The sequence below is a fragment of the Amblyomma mixtum genome, chromosome 4 (genome assembly GCF_055824585.1).
Source record: "Amblyomma mixtum isolate Tamu chromosome 4, ASM5582458v1, whole genome shotgun sequence".
In the NCBI taxonomy this organism is placed as follows: Eukaryota; Metazoa; Arthropoda; class Arachnida; order Ixodida; family Ixodidae; genus Amblyomma; species Amblyomma mixtum.
Window position 1 is genome coordinate 81,564,448 of NC_143015.1, and position 24,069 is coordinate 81,588,516.

At 44.6% G+C, this 24,069-nt stretch overlaps 1 protein-coding gene and 1 pseudogene across 1 annotated transcript; both read right to left on the reverse strand.

Moving 5' to 3' along the window:
* Positions 1–339: 339 nt before the first annotated feature.
* LOC149347185 (4-vinylphenol methyltransferase 2-like) lies at positions 340–1,296 on the reverse strand (annotated as a pseudogene).
* A 13,953-nt stretch (positions 1,297–15,249) lies between these two features.
* Positions 15,250–19,388, reverse strand: LOC149347186 (4-vinylphenol methyltransferase 2-like). The gene is made up of 3 exons (XM_089585518.1): positions 18,818–19,388; positions 17,053–17,218; positions 15,250–15,912 (listed from the first exon to the last, which is right to left on the reverse strand). Exons 1-3 carry the CDS (start codon positions 19,343–19,345, stop codon positions 15,743–15,745), a joined length of 864 nt encoding a protein of 287 aa, XP_089441644.1. The 5' UTR covers positions 19,346–19,388; the 3' UTR covers positions 15,250–15,742.
* Positions 19,389–24,069: the final 4,681 nt, after the last annotated feature.

Sequence of the window (24,069 nt, forward strand, 5' to 3'; positions counted from 1 at the left end):
TCGGTTTGGTTAGGTTTATAGGGATTAACGTCCCAAAGCGATTCAGGTAATGAGGGGCGCTGTAGCGAAGTGTTCCGTAAATTTCGACCACCTCGGGTTCTTTACCGTTCACTGACATCGAACAATATACGGGCCTCTACAATTTCGCCTCCATCCAAATCATCGTTCAGTAGAATCTGCGTCGCCAAAGTGCGGCAGAAATCGTAGCAACTGCGGGTCACTCGCACACTGTCTGTAAGCTTGACATTGTGGTGCTGAAGAGAGGGAACTGAGACAACGTGCTAGCTTGTCTGTAAGCTTGACATTGTGGTGCTAAAGAGAGGGAACTGAGACAAACTGCTATGAAGGCTCGCGCTCAAGCTCAAGCATCTACGATGCAATTGGCATCATGATAAACTGACGAATGTGCACTAAATTGCGCATCTCAGCAAGTAAATTAACGGTAGCAATTGTCCGGTCCCTAACGTACGATGGTGGTGGTTTGCGGCGCGGGCCCGTTTTTCAATGCTGAACTTTATTGGGGCCCTTAACGCGTTTTGAGAGAGAGAGAGAAAGTTGCGTTGAGAGAGAGATATTTTGCTCGCCAATTTGCTACCTACAAACAGAAACAGCTGACAGGTATTCTGCAGCCACCTACGATGAAGGCGTGATACTTAGGAACACGACAATAAGATATACCGCTCTAAAACAACATTCAATGGGGTTTTCTAAATATTTCGGCAAAAGAAAAGTGCGAAAAAACGTATGTACTCACCGGGATCGTGTCCCGCCACCGTTCCATCAAGAACAGATCGAGCCAGGCATCAAATGCAGCACATGACACGCAGGAAGATATGACACTCTCCGGATTCGGGCCTCAGCAAATGCGCGACCTGTTCAAAAGCTTTACTTTCGTCATTCACATAGTGAAATGTGACGAAGGAGTAGATGCGATCGAAATGACCGTATTTGGCTAGCGGGACTCCAGCGTCCTCGCCGCAGAAGTCGAAAATGTCAAATGTTATTCTGTCATGGGTTGAGTTTTTTCTTGCGAATTCAATCATGGTAGGGGACCTGTCGACGGCCAGAATCCTCTTGCAGGGAAATGATCTTGGAACAAGGTGGTTTTTCGTGAAAGTGCCAGGACCACATCCTATGTCAAGATGCAGGTGATCTTCCGTGAGCGTTTCAAGAAAGGTGGTACTATTCAGGGCGCTGGCGTCTTCCTTTTCGAAATACGAGTTCAAATCAAAATTTCTTTGGATCCCAGATATTGCAGCGGTCGGTGCGACAGAGTAATATTTGCAAAGACGCCATTAAGCCTGGAAGTTTCCACTGCAGCATATGCTGAAGCAGGGTCATTTCGGTGCTTATAAACAGGTCTGCAGGCCTGGACAAGAACTATAATCACTGGATGGTCAAGGGTAAAGTGCCAGACTGCTGAACTTTACAATCCCGAAGTGGAGTCTTTCAATACCTGCTTGATGTGGAAAAGAAGAAAGCAGTCTCAGAGAGAGGCCAGCTGCGGTCAACTGCCTGCCGTCGGGCAGTGATAAAGCCGCTTTTGCTTACGAAGTGCATTGAAGGCGTGTACGTGCAGAGCTATCATTGCAGTTGGCGGACTTCGCGAGATAGATGCGCCGCCATTTCTACATTCTGCGAACTGAATAGCTGGTAGGCAGCTGTTTGCAAGTTCAGGGCTGCTTTCGCTAAAAACGATTATATAATTTAACGGTCAAAATGTGTCCTTGGAACCTAAGGTCGCATTTTTTTTTTACTTCGGTTGCAGCGTCGCAGTAAATATTCCCAGCGACGTACATCGAGAGTAAAGTGCGCTTCACTGAGCGCACTCTCCAAATGGAAGAAAAGAAGCAAATTGCGGCTGCACCTGTTAGCGATACCGAGGTTTCGACCGACATGGGCGCTCCTCAGATCGAAAAAAAAGAAGGGGAAAAAGCAGGGGTCACTTTACACAGCAACAGACCTCTCGAGAGTGTTAGAACGCCCTGTATTGCCCGTACGCCTGTACGCGGATTGAGTAGGAGCGATGCTACTAGGAGCGATGCTACCGCCATGCGTACGCGGTATCATACCTCCACGTGTACTTTTTGCGTCTCGAAATATCGACGAGTCGCACGACGAAAGTGTGGCAAGGGGTAAACGAAGTCCAGAAGGTGCCAGTTACGGCACTTAAGATTTGTCTCATCGAAATATGCTTGGGTTCGCTTTGGTTGTATGGCGAACCACTTTTTCCGCGCGGACTTAGCCTGCGCGAACAGGCAGCGCTAGCTTTAGCAGCGTTGCCTGCTGTGTATGAAATGGACTATGGAATGGGCCTGGACTTTCCTGGATTGCATTTCTGTCTAGGTACTTCGTCACCTTTAAACTAACCATGCCGAGAGCCGTGACGATTCGGTTCTTCGACGACTGCCGGTCACATTCGTTTCCAGCGCCGCCGCCTATTTGTTATGTTATTTGTGGGCGCAACTCACGCCAATAATTTACTCCTTTAAGCGACACCTCATACTTCTCTTCCGTTGTCCCTGACGTTGTCACCCGCAGGTGACGATCCGCGGAATTTTCATGAAATCAGCCACTCACATGAATTCAGTGAAACTTTAATATATTTCTGTATTAGGTGCAATCCTTTGACAATGAGGCGCCGGAATTTTAAAGAATGTGAACTAGGAAACGTGAGTTCTAACAGGAGACATCGAATGTACAGCCGGCCAAATCTTTAGCTAGCGTGCGTGACGGCCGCGTTTTCCGTGGTCGTGGTCCTGCAGCTTATGACCGATAAAACTCGCGAAAATACCAAATTTAAGCACAGGCTCACAAATTCTGTGCTCAATATTGAGCTTTCCGCAAGTTTGCTTCATCCCAAAGCGCAGGAGCACAGAAAAAGCGGCCGTCGCGCACGCCAGCTAGAGATTTGGCCGGCTGTACGCTACATATATAAGAAATAGAGTTCCATCAAAAGATCGTCAGGATATGCTGCCAGATTAAACAGGTGTGTGCCTGACCTGAAATTTTTCTTCTTCAGATACAAAACCAATGAAGCATTATGAAGCATGTTTTGGAGTAGAGACAATAAAAATGTGGAATCAAATGCAAGCCCGAAATGTAACATTCCCTTTCAAGACAATTCGATGACTAGAAGAAGGCTGAGGAAGGGTGACAGTCTTATTGGTTAAATTTTCTCCTTTTCGCGAATGCTGCCATGAGAGGACCGAAATCAGTAAGCGTTCCATAGTACCATGCCCATTGCTACTCTCACTCACAATGATGTATCAAGGTCTTTTCTCATCTGAAAAAAAAAGAAGCCTGCTGGTAGTTCTCACGGTATTCCAAACGAGGTGTGACAAGACTGATTTCAAGATACACACATGTTTCATGGGAACTTCTTTGAATTGATTGCATTTACCACCTGTACTTCACGATTGAGAACAAAGCGCCAGCCACTACCACCTTGGCTAATTCAACGATCCTCGCCCCATTTGCTGGCCGGACAGAGAAAGAGAAGATTCTGCAAAAAAAGAAAAACTCTCTCTCGTCTATCCCCCTATCCGTTTTGGATTTTTATACCCGCGACCGTTGAGCGTTGCGCCTTGGCCAGCGGCGCACGTCCCTGGAGCTTTTCGCGAGCTCCTTATTCAGACCGCGCTGCTGGGTTCCAATCGCTGGCTGTGCGGCGTCGATAACATTGTTGTTGTTTCCCTTGATGTGCTTGTAGTTTGAGTGTGGCAACTGCTTGGATAGTGCTTAGTTCATTGCTCGCTACTTTCGAAACCCAACCGTGTCTCGTGATGCCCCACTCTCTTCCGTCTTGCGCCGACGATCTACCCCCTCAATCCTCTTGTGTGCCAGCTGGTTAGAGTCGATGGCAGTAGCAGTTGTGCAGAGGTCCATGCTTGCGACCTCTATGCTTGCGGTGGGGTTCGCAAACCACCTCTACATGAGACGACGAAAGTGTACGCTGTTCCATGTCGCCTTCAATTACCGGGCGCCAGCGAAGTGCGGTGCTTCACTCTGGACAGCGCCGCCTCCACTTCGTCTCTCTGGCAGCTATTAAGGCGAAAGCCTTTAATGCCTCATCGCCGCCGACAGAAGGTCGTCAGCATATGCGGCACGCTTTTTCTAGTCAGACCTGAAAAAAATCTTTGTGCATGATGGTATTCGAACCACCATCCTTCCATTCCGCAGCCGAGCGTGCTAATGGCTACGCTACTTCCTGCCAACGCATATGTAGTTCTCCTTGTCTAGGACGCTGGACAGTGTTTGCAGAAAGTTGTCAAATCAGACGGATGCCTCCCAAACGCCCTCCAGTGACTCCAGCATTTAAGATTCACAAACACTGTGTACATAATTAACATCTTAACCACACATCATTGACACAAGCAGCAACAACGCTCTAAAGGCTTTCGCCTCACCGCACTTTAGATCAACAAATTGCCCCCTGAATTTCTTATCTGGATATGGAGTCTGAGTAATCAAATTTGACACACAGCAGAGCATGTACCTAGTGAGAGTCTGTGGTCTGAGCGCCGCACAGCGAAGAAGATATATACTCTGCTATATTTTAACTACATATTTTGCTGTCATGGAATGGGCGCACTACGTGAAAGTGTGTATCATTGCCAAATAACGTCATGCCAACAGGACTACCATGAATGTCCCGTGTCAGACAGTGCAGCATGATTTTCGAGCAAATTATCTTTGTGCACTTGTATTGCATAGAGGTGCTGCAAATTGTTAAGCATGTGTGTAACCACGTATCTATGTTTGTGATACATTATTTGCGCTATCGGTGATAATGAAGATATTCTATATTTCATTTATTTATTTATTTATTTATTTATTTATTTACAAAATACTGCAGCCCTTGCGCTAGCCCTGCCATAGGGGCAAGAGTAAAAAAAGTGGTACCGAGTATACAATAGTGAACGTGTCAAGGTTAACAATAATGAACTAAAATTGCAGAATAGTAAAGTGGGATACATCAGTCATAACAGAAATCAAGAAAAAGAGAAATTTTAATTGCAAAAACCCAAAATACCACTCAAAGTGACAAAAGCATTAAGCAGTTTGTCAAGATTCAATTAGGTCAATCAAGTCGATCCTATTCGTTAGGTGAGGTGCCAGTTGAATCCATTCTTTTATTTTATGTGGAAGAAAATAATATTTAAAAGCATTAATTCTGTAATTATATGAAGTTATTTGCTGTTCGCGCCGATGCCTCGTCAGACGGGTGATAAGTGGCTTCACGTAGGGAAATGGGCTCATTAGCAACTTATTATGCTCTAACACGAACAGAAATTTATGTCTGAATCTTACCTCGCAGTTGGAGTGCTGGAATAATATGTTTCTTCATAAATTCAGCCGAAGAGTCCGTTCTTCGACATTTTGAAAAAATTAAATGAACAGCTTTGCGTTCGACGCTTTCGAGTGCGTTAATGTTACGTTTTGTATACGGGTCCCAAACGATGAAAGCACATTTAAGCTTAGGTCTTATGTTTAATGAATATGTTAAGATCCTTGAATCAGGTGCAGTTTCCTTTAGTTTATATCATAGAAAGGACCCCTTTTCAATTGAAGAAGAACATATATCACAAACTAATTAACGCGTTTCGTATGAAAAAAAAAGTGCACGTTCCAGATTTCAATGCAACCATTAAAACTATGTGATGTGTTCTTTGCGAAAATGCTTATCGCAGCTATAAATAAATACCGCTCACCTCTCACGTGACCATCTAGCAACAGCAAAGCGTTACTGAGGTAAAAAAAAAGTGTGTGTGTGTGTGGGGGGGAGATAAACCGAGCCTTTCCAGCAGCGCGCCGCGCGTACTACATGAGACCTCCGAAAACCACAAACCATTGCCCCCCTTCTAGTCACGAGTTTTTGGACCGCCCCATAAAACCTCGCACCTAAATTATTCAGGCTGTTGCGCCACCAACCGCTGAAAACGTAACTGAAGGAGGATTTGACGCTAGCGTCTGTAATTCGCGGCCGCTGGGAGGTACAGGCAGTTTCACCCCGCTGACTTCGCAGTTGGATTTAACCAAACTATTTCCCATTCGTAAACTCGTTTTTAAAGACATGGCAAGAAATTAAAGGTCGAGTTGACTCATATGTCACAAGTGATGCTGTGGGAGTAAGGTTGTATTCATAGAAATGTGCCTTGTATTGGCGATATTCACAAAATCGACAGCACGCTACCGTACTCACGGAACTAGTCTACGAAAGGCAACGCGCGAAGCCGCGTGGTTTTCTGTATTGTCTGAATGGTTGACCGTCATGTTCAGATAATGCTGTAGCAGAGCAGATATTTGGGCTTGGTGGTGTGAATTCATGGTGGAACAACAGCGCAGACTTAGACAGAGAACATAGAACAAGAGGGGAGACACTAGAAGCGCTGACTCGCAACTGATTTTTATAAGAAAGACGGAACAGAATATATACAGTAACCACCTAAGACTGCTTACGTCATAACCACGGGAAAACATATTACGTGCATTGCGTTAAAGAGATATCTATACGACATCGGCGCGCGTGGGCACCCGGTTGTTCCAAGTATCTGAATTTCATATCTGACAGGGCCACTGAAGGTTCGGTGACGCACTGGTTGCCTTTTTTTTCTATTAAAGAAGGCTTCCACCAGCTCCCGGGTAACCTTGTCTTGGTGGCCAAAAAGCACATTAGTTCTTGGGAAAAGGGGGGTGCATTTGCAAACTCGGCAGTGAGCGGGTAGATTGTCACGCGAGTCACTGCCGAGTAAGTTGCGGTGCTCAAAGAGCCTTACGTTTACGCAGCGCCCCGTTTGCCCGATATACTCTTTACCGCAAGACAGTGGCAAACGATAAACCACATCCTTTTTACAAGGAATGAAAGGCGACACATGTTTAGTTGTGCAAGCCTTCCGATTCTTGTGGGTACCATATAATTCTGGCAAAATGTTGCGGTAAAAAGATGTCCTAGAAGCACTGTTATGCGAATATTTGGATGATAACGAAATAGAACAAACTTTAGTGTGTTTTCAGCGTATTGTGGTGCCAGCAGTGCACACAAAAAGCATTAAAGCAGGAAGTTTCCACACTGCAATGAAAGGCTTGCTTGTCCTTGACAGCGCAATGGTTATCAAGCACCATGACTATACTTCTAAAAAGTATACTTCTTCTTACTAAAAGCGCCTATGTGACCATGAGGCGATGTTTTTTAATAGCAGAGGTGAGTACACATGACTATAGAGGACGTTTCAAGTGCTTTGAGTTGTGTGCCTCACTGTGTCTATAATGGGGTCCTTACTGAGGCATGCGTGTATGGTGATATGCTGCATTGTTATCCAGGGAGAGCAGCAGTTGGTACAACGATTCCATTGTAGCGTCATTTCACTCTTAGAACATTTGGGCTTTTTGGTTTAAGATCATGGTAGAAACAGCACTCACACAGGATGAAGCAAGCCTCAGCACAGGTGCTGACTAGCAACTGTCCTTTATTTGAGAAATACGGAAATATATAGCGCCACCCGCAAAAACACACAAAATCAAGTGCTGCGCAAACACAATAAATTTGGTGCACAAAAACAGGGCAGAGTAAAAGGCACGTGCTCAGCTCGAGAGAGATGACACCCGACAAGAGATGGACCGGAATGAGAATTAAACATTGAGAATGAAACGGGAGTATCAAAAAGGTGAACGGATGATGTCAACCAAGAAAAACCAATAGTAATGGAGAGTTTAACTTCATTTTGTTTGTGCAGCGCTTGACTATGTTTGTTTGTGCCCCATATCTTTCTGTATTTCTGAGATTAACGCCGCTTTCTAGTCAGGGCCTGTCTAGTTTCTTGCTTCGTCCTGTGTCAGCTCTGTATACCACGAATACGTGTACACTTAGCTATTCGTCCATAAAAGCACTATCACTGGAATTTATCAGGAAGACAGGCTGCTGGCAAGGATTGAATAGAATTGACGAAAATATTGGATCGAAGCCATATCGAACTCGAAACGTAAGGCAACTGCTTACGAACCTGTAAGCTGTAAGCTTTTGCATGTCAAGTAAGTAAATAATTTGTAAGCGCTCTGTTATAGCTGCTCGACGGGACAGAGGTCTAACGGTATAATTTGAGAAATCTTACTATGGATTTCATAGATTCAATGTCTGAAACATTTGTATTAATGAATACCTCAGCTCTTGAGGCGCGATTTTCAACAAAACCCAGAGATTATTGCTACCTTTACATTAGACTTGTCTATGTGGTATTGTAGTTATTTTACGCGATGTGGGATTCTCAAAAACTTTGATTTCCCGCGCAACATCAAAGACCAAGTTCAGCTGCGATGGTCGTTTCGGGTAATTATTTTCGTAGAATTTGTACGTCGTTTAAAGAACAACTCGGCTCTAAGAAGCTTGTGTGCCACAAACTTCCTGTGAGCTCAAGCTCTTTTTCGGCATCCATTCTTGCGCAACCACTCTAGAGCGACATGGGGAAATTAGCTGAATAATTATGGGCCCCGGCGCAACAACAAGGGCTCCGAAATGATTTATTTCTCTAGATTGGATACAAAGCGGTAAGCTTGCCTAGAACAGTACGGAGTGTATAACATTTTCCGAGTTGAACTGGTTCTTATCGACATATTTATCGTAAGTGCGTAAATATCTGTTTCTTTTTTTATCAGAGGTGTTTTATCGGAGCGGAGCGCTCTTTACCTTTCGTTTCGCAGCAAAACATCTTAAACTGCGATGCCTCCGACTATAATTTTAACACTACAGCCGTTCGATGCTGTTTTGTTGCACGAGTTTTCTTTCATGCATACTCTTTCACCCACCTCATTTTGTCTATACGGATTATGTGTGCTGCACGATCATGGCTTTAAAACCTACTGTCAACCAAATTTCAGGAAAGATTACAACGATAATCTGGCATTAGAAAGGGATTAGAGAGGAAGACACACTGCACCTAGCCTAAGCCCTAGTCATAACATAGATTACCCACATGTTCCCGTATTAATAGATTAGACCCGTTGTTAGAAGGACAATTGGCAACAGCCTAAAGGCAGGCATAAAACGACCGTAATCCTCCTACCAACAACATGAACGCAACGCGTTTGGGTAGTGGGGCTCTTGAGATACAGAAACTGAGCCTAGCAAAAAATGCAGGCGGATAGGGAAATCCTGGCGAGCCCGGGCTTATGGCAAGCACTAAGCACAAGTGACAGGAAGTCATAAATCACAACAGCCGCCAGAGAGAAGATCCACGTAAACCTGATACCTGGACACATGCGTCACGAGTGTGAGAGAATGGTAGAAGGAAAACCAGAGCGCAAGCACTGGCAAAAAATATACCGGGTGTTTCAACGAGCACTTTCAAAAATTCCTGAAAATATTGGGTTCAATAAAGCAAAAAAATAGGTTTAGGATCACACTCTCTGCTCCGGCGGACACAATATATTGCTAAATTCCTTTAATTATCCAGATAATTAACCAAACCTAACTAATTAACTTTTCAATTATCGCAGCTGGGTGCTTAGTCACAATTGGGAGTTTGATGGACGATGTCATATCAGTTCCCGAAACTAAAAAAAAAACTCAGTTTCTAGAGCCCAGCAGCGCTAAGGATTCCAATTCTTTTTTTTACCGCACGTGACCGAAACTAAGCGCGCGAGGAGTGCCGGAAGTATGGCGTAAGCGAAACGTCCCCTGGTGACGTCTCCTAATGAATGCAGTGCCCAATTATAAACGCGTGTGCTAACTTTCCTCGCTAGAGAACCTCGGCGCTGTCAGCTTAGGCCACGGCTGGAGTTATCGACTGCTTCATCGCTCGGAGTAAGAAAAATTATAGTCATCGTCTGCTACGTGCCCGTCGGATTTGGGACCACTAAAATCCACACCTGGCACTCTCCTTCTCTAGTTAGCTCCGGAAAGGTTTTTTTTTATTTTTTATTTTTGTCACTAGCTTGGTGAAGGGGATAAAGGTACTCTTCTCTGACAGTGTGCAGATTACTGCTTAACGTAAAATAGTGCCGACATGCATTGTATTATTTCCGTCAAGCGTCTTTCTCTTATGCGGTATCGGCTTGACTGCTACAATAAATGAGAATGACTGCATAGATGAAAAGATTCTAACTGAAAACATTGCAATTTTAGCCCTAAGGAGCTCCGTACCATCTGGCTCAATGCGGTTGCTGTGTGCTGGATCAGACACGTCCCGTGCTGTAAGTGCTAGTTCTTAATTAGTTCTTAAGTTCTAGTTCTTAACCTTGTCCGCAGATGTTTAGCACTGTCTAATTGTATAACAAACAGGAATGAATGAAATCTGCACATTTTATGAATTTAGTTTGTTGCAGCCGCACTTGGACACTCCAGGAAACAACTAGTATATGGGATGAAAAGAAGCTGTTTTCACATCACGTGTTCGAAATGCTTGCCTAAGTTGCTTACCGAAGTTACTGTCATTGGTGTGGAGAAAACCCCTCTCTACTACACATCTTGGGAATGCCACGACAAACCTTGCCCAACTGCCGTACCCGACACACAAACAGTCGCAGGCGGCACTGAGCAGTGATAACCTAGACAACCAGTCGTCAACCAGTCGTCGATCATCCCCCTAGTCCACAAGTCAGCTGCCACCAGCGTTCGCTTTACAGTTCGTCAGCATGAGAAGGGTCTGTACAAGTGGAAATAGCGATCGCCGTCACGCATGACACGTAACGAAGTGAGTTCCTTGTGGCATAATCGGAACCTACTGACCGGGTTGTGAGCTTGGTATCTTTTGTGGCAGGTGAGAGGCAAATTAACGATTTGTCGCGACAGGTTGCATAGGAAGAGCAACTAGGTTATCAGAAGCCCCGCCGATGACCACATTTGATTAGGCCACCTGCCGCGGAAGTGGCACAAGGCTAAAACACTGCACCACTGCGCCAGGCGTGGTATCAAGACTCCTAGCGGCCTATGAATGCAAAGCAGAGAATGACCGATTCAGCATATAGGCAATTAACCGGTAAACGCTGGCGTGACTTAGCTTTTAAGGCGGAGCTGCCAGATAACTAACAGTAACCGAAAATGATAACGAATTCAAACGATCCACCGAGGATGGCCTGAGTTTTATTTTCATATTAGACTGCATTTAAATAAAATTTTTCGCGTTCCGTAGGATAGTGCATTATGCATAACTGAGGTTTGTATATATATGAAAACAACAAAAAGAGAAAACTTACATCACGTATATTCATTTTGTGCGATAAAAACATTCGCTGCTCAAAAACAGGGAGACACTTGTATACAGAATTTCAGCACAAACACACCCCAGCGCACTGAGGAAATGCTCCCATGGCGGCTCAACCCTTTCTCTAAAATATTTTTTATTGTATGCAACACGTAGTCCTCGTGTTTTTCTTCATAGTGTGCAATTAAACTTTCACTAATCTGCTTCATCGTCAGCTGCAGACGGATTCCATTTAGGAACAAAATACAACTTATAAATTCTGCACGGCATAATAACAAGCTGGCCATAGTAGTATATTTAGACATATCAAAAGCTTTCGATACGGTTTATCACACAATACTACAACAGAAATTGGAAGCCTAAGGTTTAAGAGGGAAAACTTGTGATCTAATTAAAAGCTATTTTACAGGACGGAAACAATATGTTGTCGTGAACAATTTAGCCTCACTACCGCAAAGCATTAATCTAGGTGTGCCTCAGGGCTCCGTGCTTGGGCCGCTATTCTTTTCCCTGTATATTAATGACCTTCCATCAACGCTGAAATATTCGAAAGCTGAAATATATGCCGATGACACTGCATTACTTTTTACAGGGAAAAATGTAGAGGCACTTAAATGTATTGTAAGGCTAAAGAAGATGCGTCTGATGGTTTGCAAAGACGAAGACGAGGTGACAGTGCTCTCGAGAGTCTTTGGCCAGCGCTACGCTTGTGTGTCTTTCGCCGACCTGATCCCGGACTGCTGCCGTTGCCGTTCCAGTCGCCCCAGTACCTCGTAATAAACCCCCCGTTACATTATAGTTAATGAAGAGCTTAGTGAAGTTTCGGAGTGGTTTAAAAGTAATCGGCTAACCCTTAATACTGAGAAAATAAAGTACACCGTGTTTCACTCACGCAGGAAGAACATTAACTACGAACATATATCTAACTATCGACAACACGACTCTGCTGAGGGTGCCTCAATACTAGTATCTTGGTGTCCTGTTCGCGTCTGATATGCACTGGAAAGAACAAATTAATAATATTTGCTCCAAATTAGCCTATGGTTGTCATGTTTTACTAAAGGCCAGGGACTGCTTTGATCTTCCAATTGTACGCATTCTGTATTTCGCCTTTGTGCACAGTCAATTATCTTATTGCCTGGAAGCATGGGGTAGTACATATAAAACATACCTAGATCCTGTTTCTCGCCTTCAAAAACGAGCTATTCCTATGATAACTTATTCAAATAATACATACCCCAGCAGGCCACTCTTTCAGCAGCTTCGTATCTTACCCCTATCAATGGCATATAAATTAAAGATAGCTGAAACAGTAAACAATGTAATAAAATCTAACGACCCCCTGCCCCTTAGTTTATTTAGATTACCAATGAAACAAACAAGAGCTGCAACTAACAATCTGTTTAATTTACCACCTTGTTACAATATGTATGGCCGGAGACTCCTAGAATACAGCGGAGCCCATGTGTGGAATGAAATCCCGAATGAAGTTAAAGAAAAAAATAACTTTTCGGCATCTTTAAAACACTATTTAATTTCCATGTAAATGTAGGAATGAATACAATTGTGTGTGTTAATCTTGAAGTTTTTTTATTTTACACGGTCTGCAGTAATATTGTGCTTGTTTTGTATTTGGACCCCTCACTAGCCGTAAAGGCTATGTGTCCAACCAGCAGTTTGTGTGCTGTTTCTGAGAATAAATAAAGAAAAAAAATTAAAAAAAAGTTTCAAAGTTTTCTCCAAGTTGTGCCTCAAGCCAATGACGTCAACCATTTCGTATACTATTACGGTTAATCCCCTAGCGCGATGTCGCCGGCAGCTTCCAGGTGTCTCCGAGAAATAGAACGAGCCACTATGTGACAAGATGACCGTCGGTCTAGACCATAGGTTGGATGGCTTCCTTAGAGCAAGGGAGCTCAAGAACTACGTTCTTGAGCTGTGTCCAACTACACTTCTTTTATTTACAAGCGTTCGTGGTAAATTTATTGTTTTCCTCAAAAAATAAACCCATAATATGATGCCTGCAGCCCACCTGTACCGCGCAGCAGATATTTCACCAATCGACTGTACCAGTAACATTACTAATAAACTACGAAATGAAGAAATGTCGCTGAGAGGGGTGGAGCACATTGCACTTAAGCAGTTATTTACGGAGGTTCATTCAGCTGACAAAAGGACTGACAACCTTAGCGTGAGATGGATTGAACAACGGACTTAAGCAGTGTTTCTCGGCTAGAGCACCTACAGACAGTGCTGGGTCGGCCACAGAACTGAAATGGAGTTTGCTAGCTCATTTTTTTACAGCAAAGCGCCATCAGAGCACGAATAAGCAAGGAAAATAAATGGCATTCCTGCCCCTGTTTAACAAGTTTTACCGTGCCCGGTTGAGAATATTTACGCTCCTTTTTTTGCGATACTCACGTATGAGCGCTAAATAGGACAAGTTTCACTCTGTTCAACCTTTTTCGAGGTCCTGATTCTCTGGCATTGTAGAAAACTCGGATTCATTCAAACTCGTTTCAGCTCCCTGTCGATCTGTTCGTTCGCTGGTGCATCGTCATTCATGTGAACGGCACTTGTGATCGAAAATAGCTTGCGTTACGCATCGCAGTTAAGATGTATCGTGTCTCTCTGGGGCCACTAATGGTTCTAATAAAATGTACCGTCGCATACGGGTTAGATATGCACGGCACGCCATGCCCAAAATTTAGCATTCATAAATGGCAGACGCATGGATGAAGAAACGCGATACATCTTAATTGCGCGGCGTAACGCACGCTGTCTTCAAACTCTACAAGAACGTCCCATAGAACCGTCGCTGCATCGGTACACCAGGTTCTGTGTATCTAAACCAACACTCCATACCCTGAGATAATATTACGACATAACCACGCCGCTATTTTCGGCAGGGAAATACAACCCCTTATTTTATTTCGGCAGCGTCCAGCTCAATCCAACATATTATACACAACTCCTTACATTTTGGGACAAATAATGGGCATATACCCCTCCAAATATCTTCATTGGGAGCAAGCACTCCTACGTCTTATTATAAACCAGGCAGCATTCTGTAACGCCCGCTGCTACACATCCAAGCTCTTGGAATATTCGTGAACGAGGCCGGGGCCTATTATTGCTATTATTGCTCTATGGTGGACAAATGCTGTTCTGGTACGCGAGTCCGCTGTCGGCTCAAGTTACCAGTATAAGGCTGCACTAAAAGCCTGGTTACTCAATTTAGTTCCTAATCTAGCTCGTTATCTTATGAGCAGGCACTGAATGAGCATTCCATGAATGCGACACGAGACGGCCCGATATGGATTTACACTAGAGAAGTCCATGCTTTCGATGTGCAAGCTTCAATAGGGTGCTCTGCGCGTTCTGGATTTCACAATGTCTGGTTGAACCGTGGTGTGTTGTTGATGTTGTTGTTGTGACTGGGAGAAGGATGAAAAGGAAATAGCACGGGCCTGCCTACTGGCTCCAGCCGAGCCACCACCGCTGCCACGTGCAGATAGAGGAGAGTGAAAAGATCTGAGGAAAGAGAAAGAGAAAAGACGCACGTCGCAGCAACAACCGCGTCCGCCGAAGCGGACGCTGCTGAAAAAACAGATACGCGGCCGAAGCCGCTATCGCTCCACCACCTCCACCGCCTCCAACCGTGATGTTACTATGGGTTACTTTAGGTCTAAGGCAGATGAACTCAGCGCAGGTCGTGTACGGGACAAATTATCAGCAAATTTATGCCCCTTGTTTTCAGAAATGAGAAACAGATGGGTAAAGGGATAGGAAGGCGAAGGACCACTAAGCTAAACAATTCTTTTTTTTTTGTTCCTGGCACAACCTAAGAACCAGCCATCATCGGTCAGAAATTCGTAGCACACAATGACTTTACGTTGTGCGAATCCTGTCCATCTTCCCACACTGCAGGCTTCGGGAGGTGGTGGCAAGTTCGACACAAAAAAAAAATGTCGCATCCAGAACACAGAGCAAATAAGTAATATGCTTTCTCATATGAGACGAAAGCCTTGCTTGGAATCAAAAACATTCGGAGTAATTTAGGACTTTTATTAAAATCCACATATTTTTCCTCGCATGCGGGTTAAAGCACCACAACCAAATCGTTATAGCCAGATTCAGCAAGTTAGCGCGGCGGAATACAGCAGTTATATAAAATAGAGTCAATGGATGATATACAGACAATCCTGGTGCATCTCTTCAACTGAAAACGACAGATTTTAGGCACTGACAGCAGGCTGATGTTTCAACTGGAACAAAAACATTGCTGTAGTGCCTAGCGCAATTAAAAAAAAACTATTCTTGTGTGCCACAGTGAATGGGACTCTGGCCAGAAAGAAGTACCTATAAACGAACGGGATGTATCAGAGCTTATCCTGTTTTTTTTTTAGTCTGTTCTACGTCTACCCTTCTTGCGCTGCCGTTAGCCGTGAACATTCAGCATCTTGTCCATCAGCATTATTGAAAGAGATAGACCTGTTTCGTCATATATAATACTCTTCGGATCCGGCTCTCCCATGCTTCATTTACACACTGGCAGACTGCGCGTGAAGGCAATATATCATACTTTTCATCAGATATTCGTTTTCTTTCTCCGCTCTAGCACCGTTCATGGCATGGGCCATGTCTGCCTTGAAATCGCCGATATCCTCCTGTGAGATGTATTTGCGGAAGTCCAGAGCTTCAACCATAGAATCTGAAATAAAGTAGCAATGACAAAATTACGTTCCCTGTACGCTGCCTTCCAGAAAAAAAAACTGTCGCGTTCAGTAAACTTGAGCCCACGCTCCTAATCCATTTCTCGTGCACCCTGATAAGTATCGTTGTATTTAAGCCAACTCCGCGGTGTTTGAAATTTGTGCTGACGGAGAACAAACAATTTACTGCATGAAAATGCATTAAAAATCAACACTAGAAGTCTTAGAATCTATTATGCATCATTCTGAGTGGCATAGTTTTTTAATTTTTTTTTAAACAGCCGTAACTTCAGCACTATTGCGGATACGTTTATGGACATTGTTACTCAATAATATACCAACTGATGCTGTTAAAGCTGCAAATATAGGTTCTGGTGATTCTTGCGGCTGCATCAAGGAGGGTATTGTCTAATTAGTAATGTACGTATTCATTTTTCTATTTATTTCTCATCAGTCAGCCCACATGTTATACCAATGTCGAACCCCCACGTCGCCAGTCGAAGGCGGCTGCTGCATGTGATAAAGGAGTAAAAAAAAATATAACGGGAAATTATTCACTACACAATGCGACCAACGCATGTCAAAGACTGCAATAAAATTAAAACAAAAACATAGCTAAACAAGCTACGACGAAAAACACGACCAAGAACGTACAAGCCACTGTAAAAAGCAAATGAAATATATGCATCCAGTGATGCCCTAGTTAGCATGTTATTCGCCTGATGACAACGAGAGTGGGCTTTGCAAACTGGAGCGGCTAATGACGTTATATTGCTTCAGCTTTATGGAGCAAAGGTCGAAGTGGTCATTTATACGGAAACATAGGAGCGTGAAAAAAGAACAAAGAGGCTGAGCTCCGCGAAGCATGCTAGGAGTATGGAGAGCAGAAGTATTTTTCTTTCCACAAAATGCGTGCCTCATATCTTCTTGGCTGGAGCGTCTCAAGAGAGAATGGTTATTGTATGGTCTGATTTTTTTGTGCGCAATTAAGCCGAATGCCTTAAAGTTAAAAAACACTGTGTCCAAAGTAATACACGCGGCTTGACGACACGCTCAGCTCGGAGAGATCTTCTAAACATCGCATATAAATACATTTCACGCATATTAAGACTGTGTGGTGGCAGTTTAGTGAATCTTACCTGCACATATGTAAGCATTTGGGAAACGCCATTCTGTTTCGTACACATGTAATGCAATACATTGTAGTCCCGCTCTTGCGACCATAAGTCTGATATCAGACTCAACTTGTGTCTTGCTTTTTCCGAAGTGAAAACTAAACTGCTGTGAGAACAGTAGCCTTGGGTCCTGAAAAGAAGCAGGAAGGAATTCAGAACCTTCGATCGCTGTATAGCAGGAATACCTGTTATGTCGTCTGAAATCCACAAACTGCGCAAGCGCATTGGTGCAGCTACTCCCTTCCAAAACGAGCAGCTACTTCTTCAACAAATTGTGCTGCAGAGCACTAACTACTGCTGTGAATGATATGCCATGTACTTTGAGCCGTAGGTAAGATTTATGGCCTTATATACGATGTTTATTTTTGTAGATATCTCTACTTAGAATGTCATTCAGAGGACAATTATTATTCAATACTTGTTCTTTCTAAAGGTTTGCTGAACACGCATGTAGTGCGCGAGGTTAATTACGACGCCAAGAGCCCAACCGACTACAGCCCAGGGGTACAAAAAAAAGTTGTCTGATGTTCCTCATTATTAATGAGACTTATCGTTGCTTTTTGGTCACTGTTTCCGCTCTGTGTTTATTGCGTTTCTTTCAAAGAATCGGGGACACCACTTCTCGTTAAGGCGTAATTTTAAACGTCCCTGTGCCACGAGGTAATTTTAGAGCTGGTTCCAAACATACAAGAACAGCACCTGGTAAGTTCCTACAGCTATGTTTGAATTCATTCTCATAGTATGCTATCATTTCATGTGGTTATATTCGCAGCCTCTGTGTAGTGGGAGCCTATCTATAGTTTCAAAGGGTGTGCAGTGTAGAGCGGGCGTTGCAGAACATACATTACCATCAGCGGGCCGTGCTGAAGCGTTGTTTGCAACTAATAAACTAATGCGTATATAAAGCGCTGCTCTTCGTTACAAAATGGCACTGTTATATGCTTGCAGTACCCCGTCGTTTATGATGCAAGGTAGCACAATAATGTCAGTAAAAAGCATATCCTAGAGGTCGGAAAACTCCTCGCTGCATCGCAATATAAATGACACCGCCCAGATTAAAAACACTGTTTCTTTAGGTACAAAAATCAAGCCTTGCCGTGCGAGCTTATATCAGCAAAGAGTTTTAGTACATTGACATACATAAATTTTGCGGCGTTTTGCTCACTGACTTTACAAACTTATTTAATATACTTGTGAAATCCGCATTGACATGTGAGCCAAAACTCTGCATTAGGCTGCTTCAATCTTAAATTAGGCGTCCGAAAAGTGCGGAATACTGAGCAATGAATTTTTCAACCCTTAGGGAGCTGTTTTCTTTCATAAAAATCATCTGAACTAAACTTCAGTAACAGGATATATCCGGAAATATGGACAAAAGAGGTAACTGGTTTGGTTTGGTTTATGGGGTTTAACGTCCCAAAGCGACTCAGGCTATGGAGACGCCGTTGTAGAGGGCTCCGGAAATTTCGACCACCTGGGGTTCTTTGACGTGCACTGACATCGCACAGTACACGGGCCTCTAGAATTTTGCCTCCAAAGAAATTCAACCGCCGCGGCCGGGATCGAACCCGCGTGTTTCGGGTACGCAGCCGAGCACCATAGCCACTGAGCCACCGCGACGGCAGAAAAAAAGAGGTAACTACCGTCATAGTTGTTGGATAGGACCGTATTTATAACTTCATCAACGTTTTCAAAGTCTTACACGAAAAGCGAAATGTCATGCACTCACCGGAATCGACTCTCGCCAGCGTTCCATCAAATACAGCTCAAGCCAAGCGTCATACGGCACAGTCGACACGGCTGCTGTGATGAGGCATTCGCCAGAATTTGGTGTCAGCAAACGGGCCAGCTCCTTAAAGGCTTTGCGTTCATCTTTCACGAAATGAAAGGTAAGAAATGAATAAATCCGACTGAACCGGCCATATCTGGCGACAAGGCTTTCAGCGTCTTCTCCGCAGAAGTCGAATACGTCAAACACTAGGTTTTCGTGTGCCGAGCTTGTTCGTGCAAATTCCACCATGGTAGGGGATCTGTCGACCGCTACGACACTCTGGCAAGGATGGGAGCGCGCCACCAGATAATTTTTTGTGAACGTGCCTGGGCCGCATCCGATGTCCAAATGCACATCATCTTCGCCTGGTGTTTCAAGGAACACGATCTTTTCTAGGGCGGCAGCATCTTCACTCCCTGAATAGGATTTCAAATAGTTGTACTTTTTTGGGTCCAAGACGTTGCAGCTATCTGTGCGGCAGCACATGGTACAGCACGAGATCACTCTAGCATAGATCCAAGGTTGACCTTAAAGATCTCGGGAGGAGATGTGGAGGAGCCGACCGTACTTGTCCTTATAAGGAAATCCGAGGAGGTGAACGACTTAGTCAAGGCGATGGGAGCAATAAACACTGAAGAACTGGTCTGCTCATGAGCGTACAAGTCGACATAGCTTAGTCTTGACAGGGTGGCCATAAACCTGATCGAGCAGCCGAGCTTTGTGGGTGCCATAAAGATATGCGGGATACTGTTTCCCTGTTGCACTGGTAGTATGCCGAACAGTTTACTAAGCTCGGTAGATAGCAGAGCTTAGTGGGAGGGGTTTACAGCGCAGAGAGACAAACACAGGAAGAAACGAAGTGACAGAACAGAGGTGACTAACAATTCAGGCATTTTATTGACCGACAAGTCGCTTATATACAGCAGCTGCTCATATCAACAAAACAGAATGGCAAGATAATGTAGGAAGAAATCAAAACAACTGATATCCCGTCACCGCTCAAAGTGAAGGCGTGCAACTGTTTTTCTTGCAGCTCGAGATATTTCAGTTATTTGATAACAAAGTTTTCTATAGCAAAACTGAGGGGTTGCTGACACACGAGCTACCGCACTTGGCAATCTCATCAGCTTCGGTAATCCCCCTTCCTAGCTGCGTCGAGTATCTGCCCAGCATCAATGCATTGTCTAGCCTAGGAGCACAACTGCTCCATTTCTTAATGTGCTTAATCATTTTGCTGCACGGACCATTTCAAGCATCTTTTGCACGCTCCGGTACCCTCTCATTTAGGCACCTCAAGGTTTGACCATTAGACCGTTTAGCACAGGTCAGCGGTATGGAGTATGCGACGTTCTTCGAGCATCCTATGAAGCCCTTTTGGTGGCATTTTGAACAGGGTACGTGCGAGTCTCCCTCATTGACTCTCCTGGAAATTATGGAGGGTATTTCAGGAGCAGAAAAGACCACCTTGACGCCGGCCCTGGCCCCAATGTTCTCAAGGTTGTGCGAAATTCAATGAAGGTACGGGATAACTGCCACCTTATTTTGATCCGTTTAAGTGAGCCGCGTGCATACTGATTTGTTCAGCAGGTCTTCGCCAACTGACGTCAACAAGTATGGCATGTAGCCTGCGCTTGAGAGGCGCTGCACCTGACCGTTGGAGCCGCGTCCGACTAAATGTGGGCGGGACATGTTCTGAACGCTCGATAGGCACGATTTTACGATGCCTTTTTCAACCAACTTGGAGTGCGCCGAGATGTAATGGAGCAAAGGTTTGTTGCCTCTGGGTTCGAAGGCCCAACAAACACGTCTGCTTGAAAAATGAAGCCCTAGATCTCAAAATATGTTGAAACGCTCTTCTGGTAATTCGTGCGTCAGTTCTTATAGTGCTAAGCACTCTGAAACGTGTTTAGATGCTTGGTCACACATGCAGAAAGCGATTCCTTGTCATACACCGCAAAATTAATGGTGTCTTCGACTGGTCGTTTCAGATCACTCTAGAGCGCTCTGAGATGCAGCCGCACGTTCGGCTGGTCGAAATCACGCGCTCTGGCTACATTCGGCTGGTTCTTTCAGAGCGCCCGGCTCCAGCTCAGAGCGCTCTGAGGCGCTCCGAGAAAAAAGTCGGAGCGGCCCCGAGATGTGTTCACGTGACAGAGCCACTTCCGCCGGGCAGCGATACAGGTTCAGCGGCGACGGCGGCGTGGGCGGTGCAGATTGTGTGATAGCTGTCGTTGACACCAGCGACAGCGGCGGCGCCACAGCGCCGTGGCGATTTCGGAAGTTACATCCTTTTTCTGCTTCCTGCGCTTTCGCTCTGAAAACTTGCTGACCATTCGGCTTGACCAGTCTCGCTATGCGCTCAGAGCTAGAGCGGCTCTCACTTTGCCAAATCCGAACCGCATCGTGGGAGCGACCAGTCGAAGGCACCATTAGAAAGTCACCAACGAATCTGAAAAGTTCTGAAACGGTTGTGCCACGAAAGCGGGCACGCAGCATCCTGCCACATTACGATATCACTTAGGAATGGTGCTAGGCACGAGCTAATGCGGATTCCCTGCTTTTGAATTCTTGTGACATCATTCCACTGAGCATACGTTCACCTCAGGTACACTGGTAGTAGTTGAATGAAGTTGTCCGCAGATAATCCACAATTATTTGGGAAGGTAAAAGCACTATACCTGTCAACACAATCGCGGACACTTGTCAAAAAGATATTCTTTTCGAATTGAATAGTACAAGTCGTTAATACGAACTGAAAATGCTAACAAAAGCTTATGCCTTTCTAGACACTCAGCTACTTCGTCACAACTCGTCACCCTGAATAATCAAAACCCTTTTAATAATCCAAACCCTCAATTTTTCTCGTAGAAACCATGCTACATAGTGTTGTCAAGTGCCCTTTCTGAAATAATGACTATAAACAGGCATGGAACCTTGTGAGTCTTCACGGTGAAAAATATTGCCAAGGCCAATACTTCTGCGTTGTCAAGAAGGCTTAGTAGCTTGTTTAATTTTGTCTTCAGTAAACGAGTTGGCTTTAGTCTTTACTTTCTGAAACGAAAGTTTTTTTAATTTTTGGAACTTTGCCCAAATAGCTTCTGAGGGCTTCTGATGATAGATCATACTTTCCATGAGGAAGAAGTCCCCTAATACAGGGTCTGTTTTGAAAGTAGTAGGACTGGTTTTTTTCTGGGCGAACGGGCGAACGAGAGGTGGTTTGCGTGTGCAGGATCGTTAAAGGGTGATATTGGGAATGCTGGGGAAAATCGGCAGTCGGCTCTCGGCCGTTGAAGAGAGGAGGTCGCTTGTACTGTGAACCCCTGTCGAAACGTCTCGTCACGCAGAATCGTCGAGCGCTTACTGGATCAGCGATACGCGATCATATTTTGAGTAAATCTTGGCAAAACAGGCAAACAGACTCACAACATAATTAAGGAGGCTTACGGTGACGCTTCCATGGGTAGATCAGGTGTTTTTTGAGTGGCACAAGCTTTTCCGAGAAGGTAAGGAAAGAGTGGAGGAAGACGACCGCTGCAGACGCCCTTCGACCAGCAAGACCTACGAAAATGTGTAGCGAGTGAAACATTTACTTAACAGCGATCGTAGAATGAGTATCAGAATGATTTCTGATGACTTGAGCATTCCTCAAACCGAAATTTTTGAGATTGTGACAGAAAACTTATCCATGAGGAAAGCGTGCGCGAAGTTAGTGCCGGGAATGTTGTCAGAGGAGGAAAAGGCCAACCGGTAGGATCTTCTTCACCATGTGAATGAGGACCCCTATTTTTTGCCCAGCACAAAGTGGCAGCGCTGCCTCAGCACCCCTACAACCTCGACTTGGCCCCGCCAGACTTTTTTCTCTTCCCGAGAATAAAATTGATGCTCGAGGGGAAACATCACGGATCGGTAGAGGTGGTTCAACAGGCCGTGACGAGGGAGCTAAACAGCATTCCAGTCCAGGCGTTCCTGGAGGCGTACGAAAACTGTAAGACTCATTGGCAGCAGCGTGTAGGTGCGGAAGGGGTCTACCTTGAAAAATTGTAATCGTTTGTACTATTCTCTTCAATAACTATTGTTTTAAAAAATGAGTCCTACTACTTTCAGAACAGACCATGTATGTCTGCTGGTATAATGTTCAGGGCGTTATCCATCATATAGTGAATAGTATTTTCAACAGGGAAAGCTCTTGTGGGTGACTGATGTCGTAGGAATAGGTCCACGCCTTCAGAAACACACCTCTCATAAGTCTGTGATGACGTCAGTCATCCATCAGTCATCATCAGCGCGGACGCACAAATTACCGGAACAACATTTCATGAGATTTTTTGATCTAGGACTTCATTTTTCAAGCAGACGTCTTTGTTGGGCCTTCGAACCCAGAGGCAACAAACCTTTCCTCCCTTACAGCTCGGCACACTCCAAGTTGGTTAAAAGAGGCATCGTAAAATTGTGCCTATCGAGCGCTCTGAAGAAGTCCCGCCTCATTTAGTAGGACGCAGCTCCAACAGTCAGGTGCAGCGCCTCTCAAGCGCAGGCTACAAGCCATACTTGTTGTTGAGCCATACTTGTTGACGCAATTAGGAAGGGGCAATTACCGAAGCTGATGAGATTGCTAAGTGCGATAGCTCGTCTGTCAGCATCCCCTCAATTTTGCTATCACTAGAATAACTGAAATATATCGCACTGTAAGAAATCTAGTTCAACGCCTTCACTTTGTGCGGTGACGGGATATCAGCTCTTTTGATTTCTTGCTACGTTACCCTGCCATTGTGTTTTGTTGATATCAGCAGCTGCTGTAATACGCGAGTTATCGGTCAATAAAATGCAAGAATTGTTTGTCAGCTCTGTTCTGCCACTTCGTTTCTTCCTGTGTTTGTCTGTCTGCTCTGTAAACCCCTCCCACTAAGCTGTTCTATCTACCGGGCTCAGTAAACTATTCGGCATGCTACCAGTCTAAGCAGAAAACTGTACCTCCCTTATCTCTATGGCACCCATAACGCTCTGCTGCTCGATTAGGTTTATAGCCGCCCTGTTAAGACTAAGCTATGTCGACTTGTACGCTCATGAGCAGACCAGTTCTTCAGTGTTTATTGCTACCATTGCCATGACTAAGTCGTTTATCTCTTTGGATTTCTTTATATGCAGAAGAATGGTCGTCTTCTCCACATTTTTCCTGGAGATCTTTAAGGTTAACCTAGGACATATGCTAC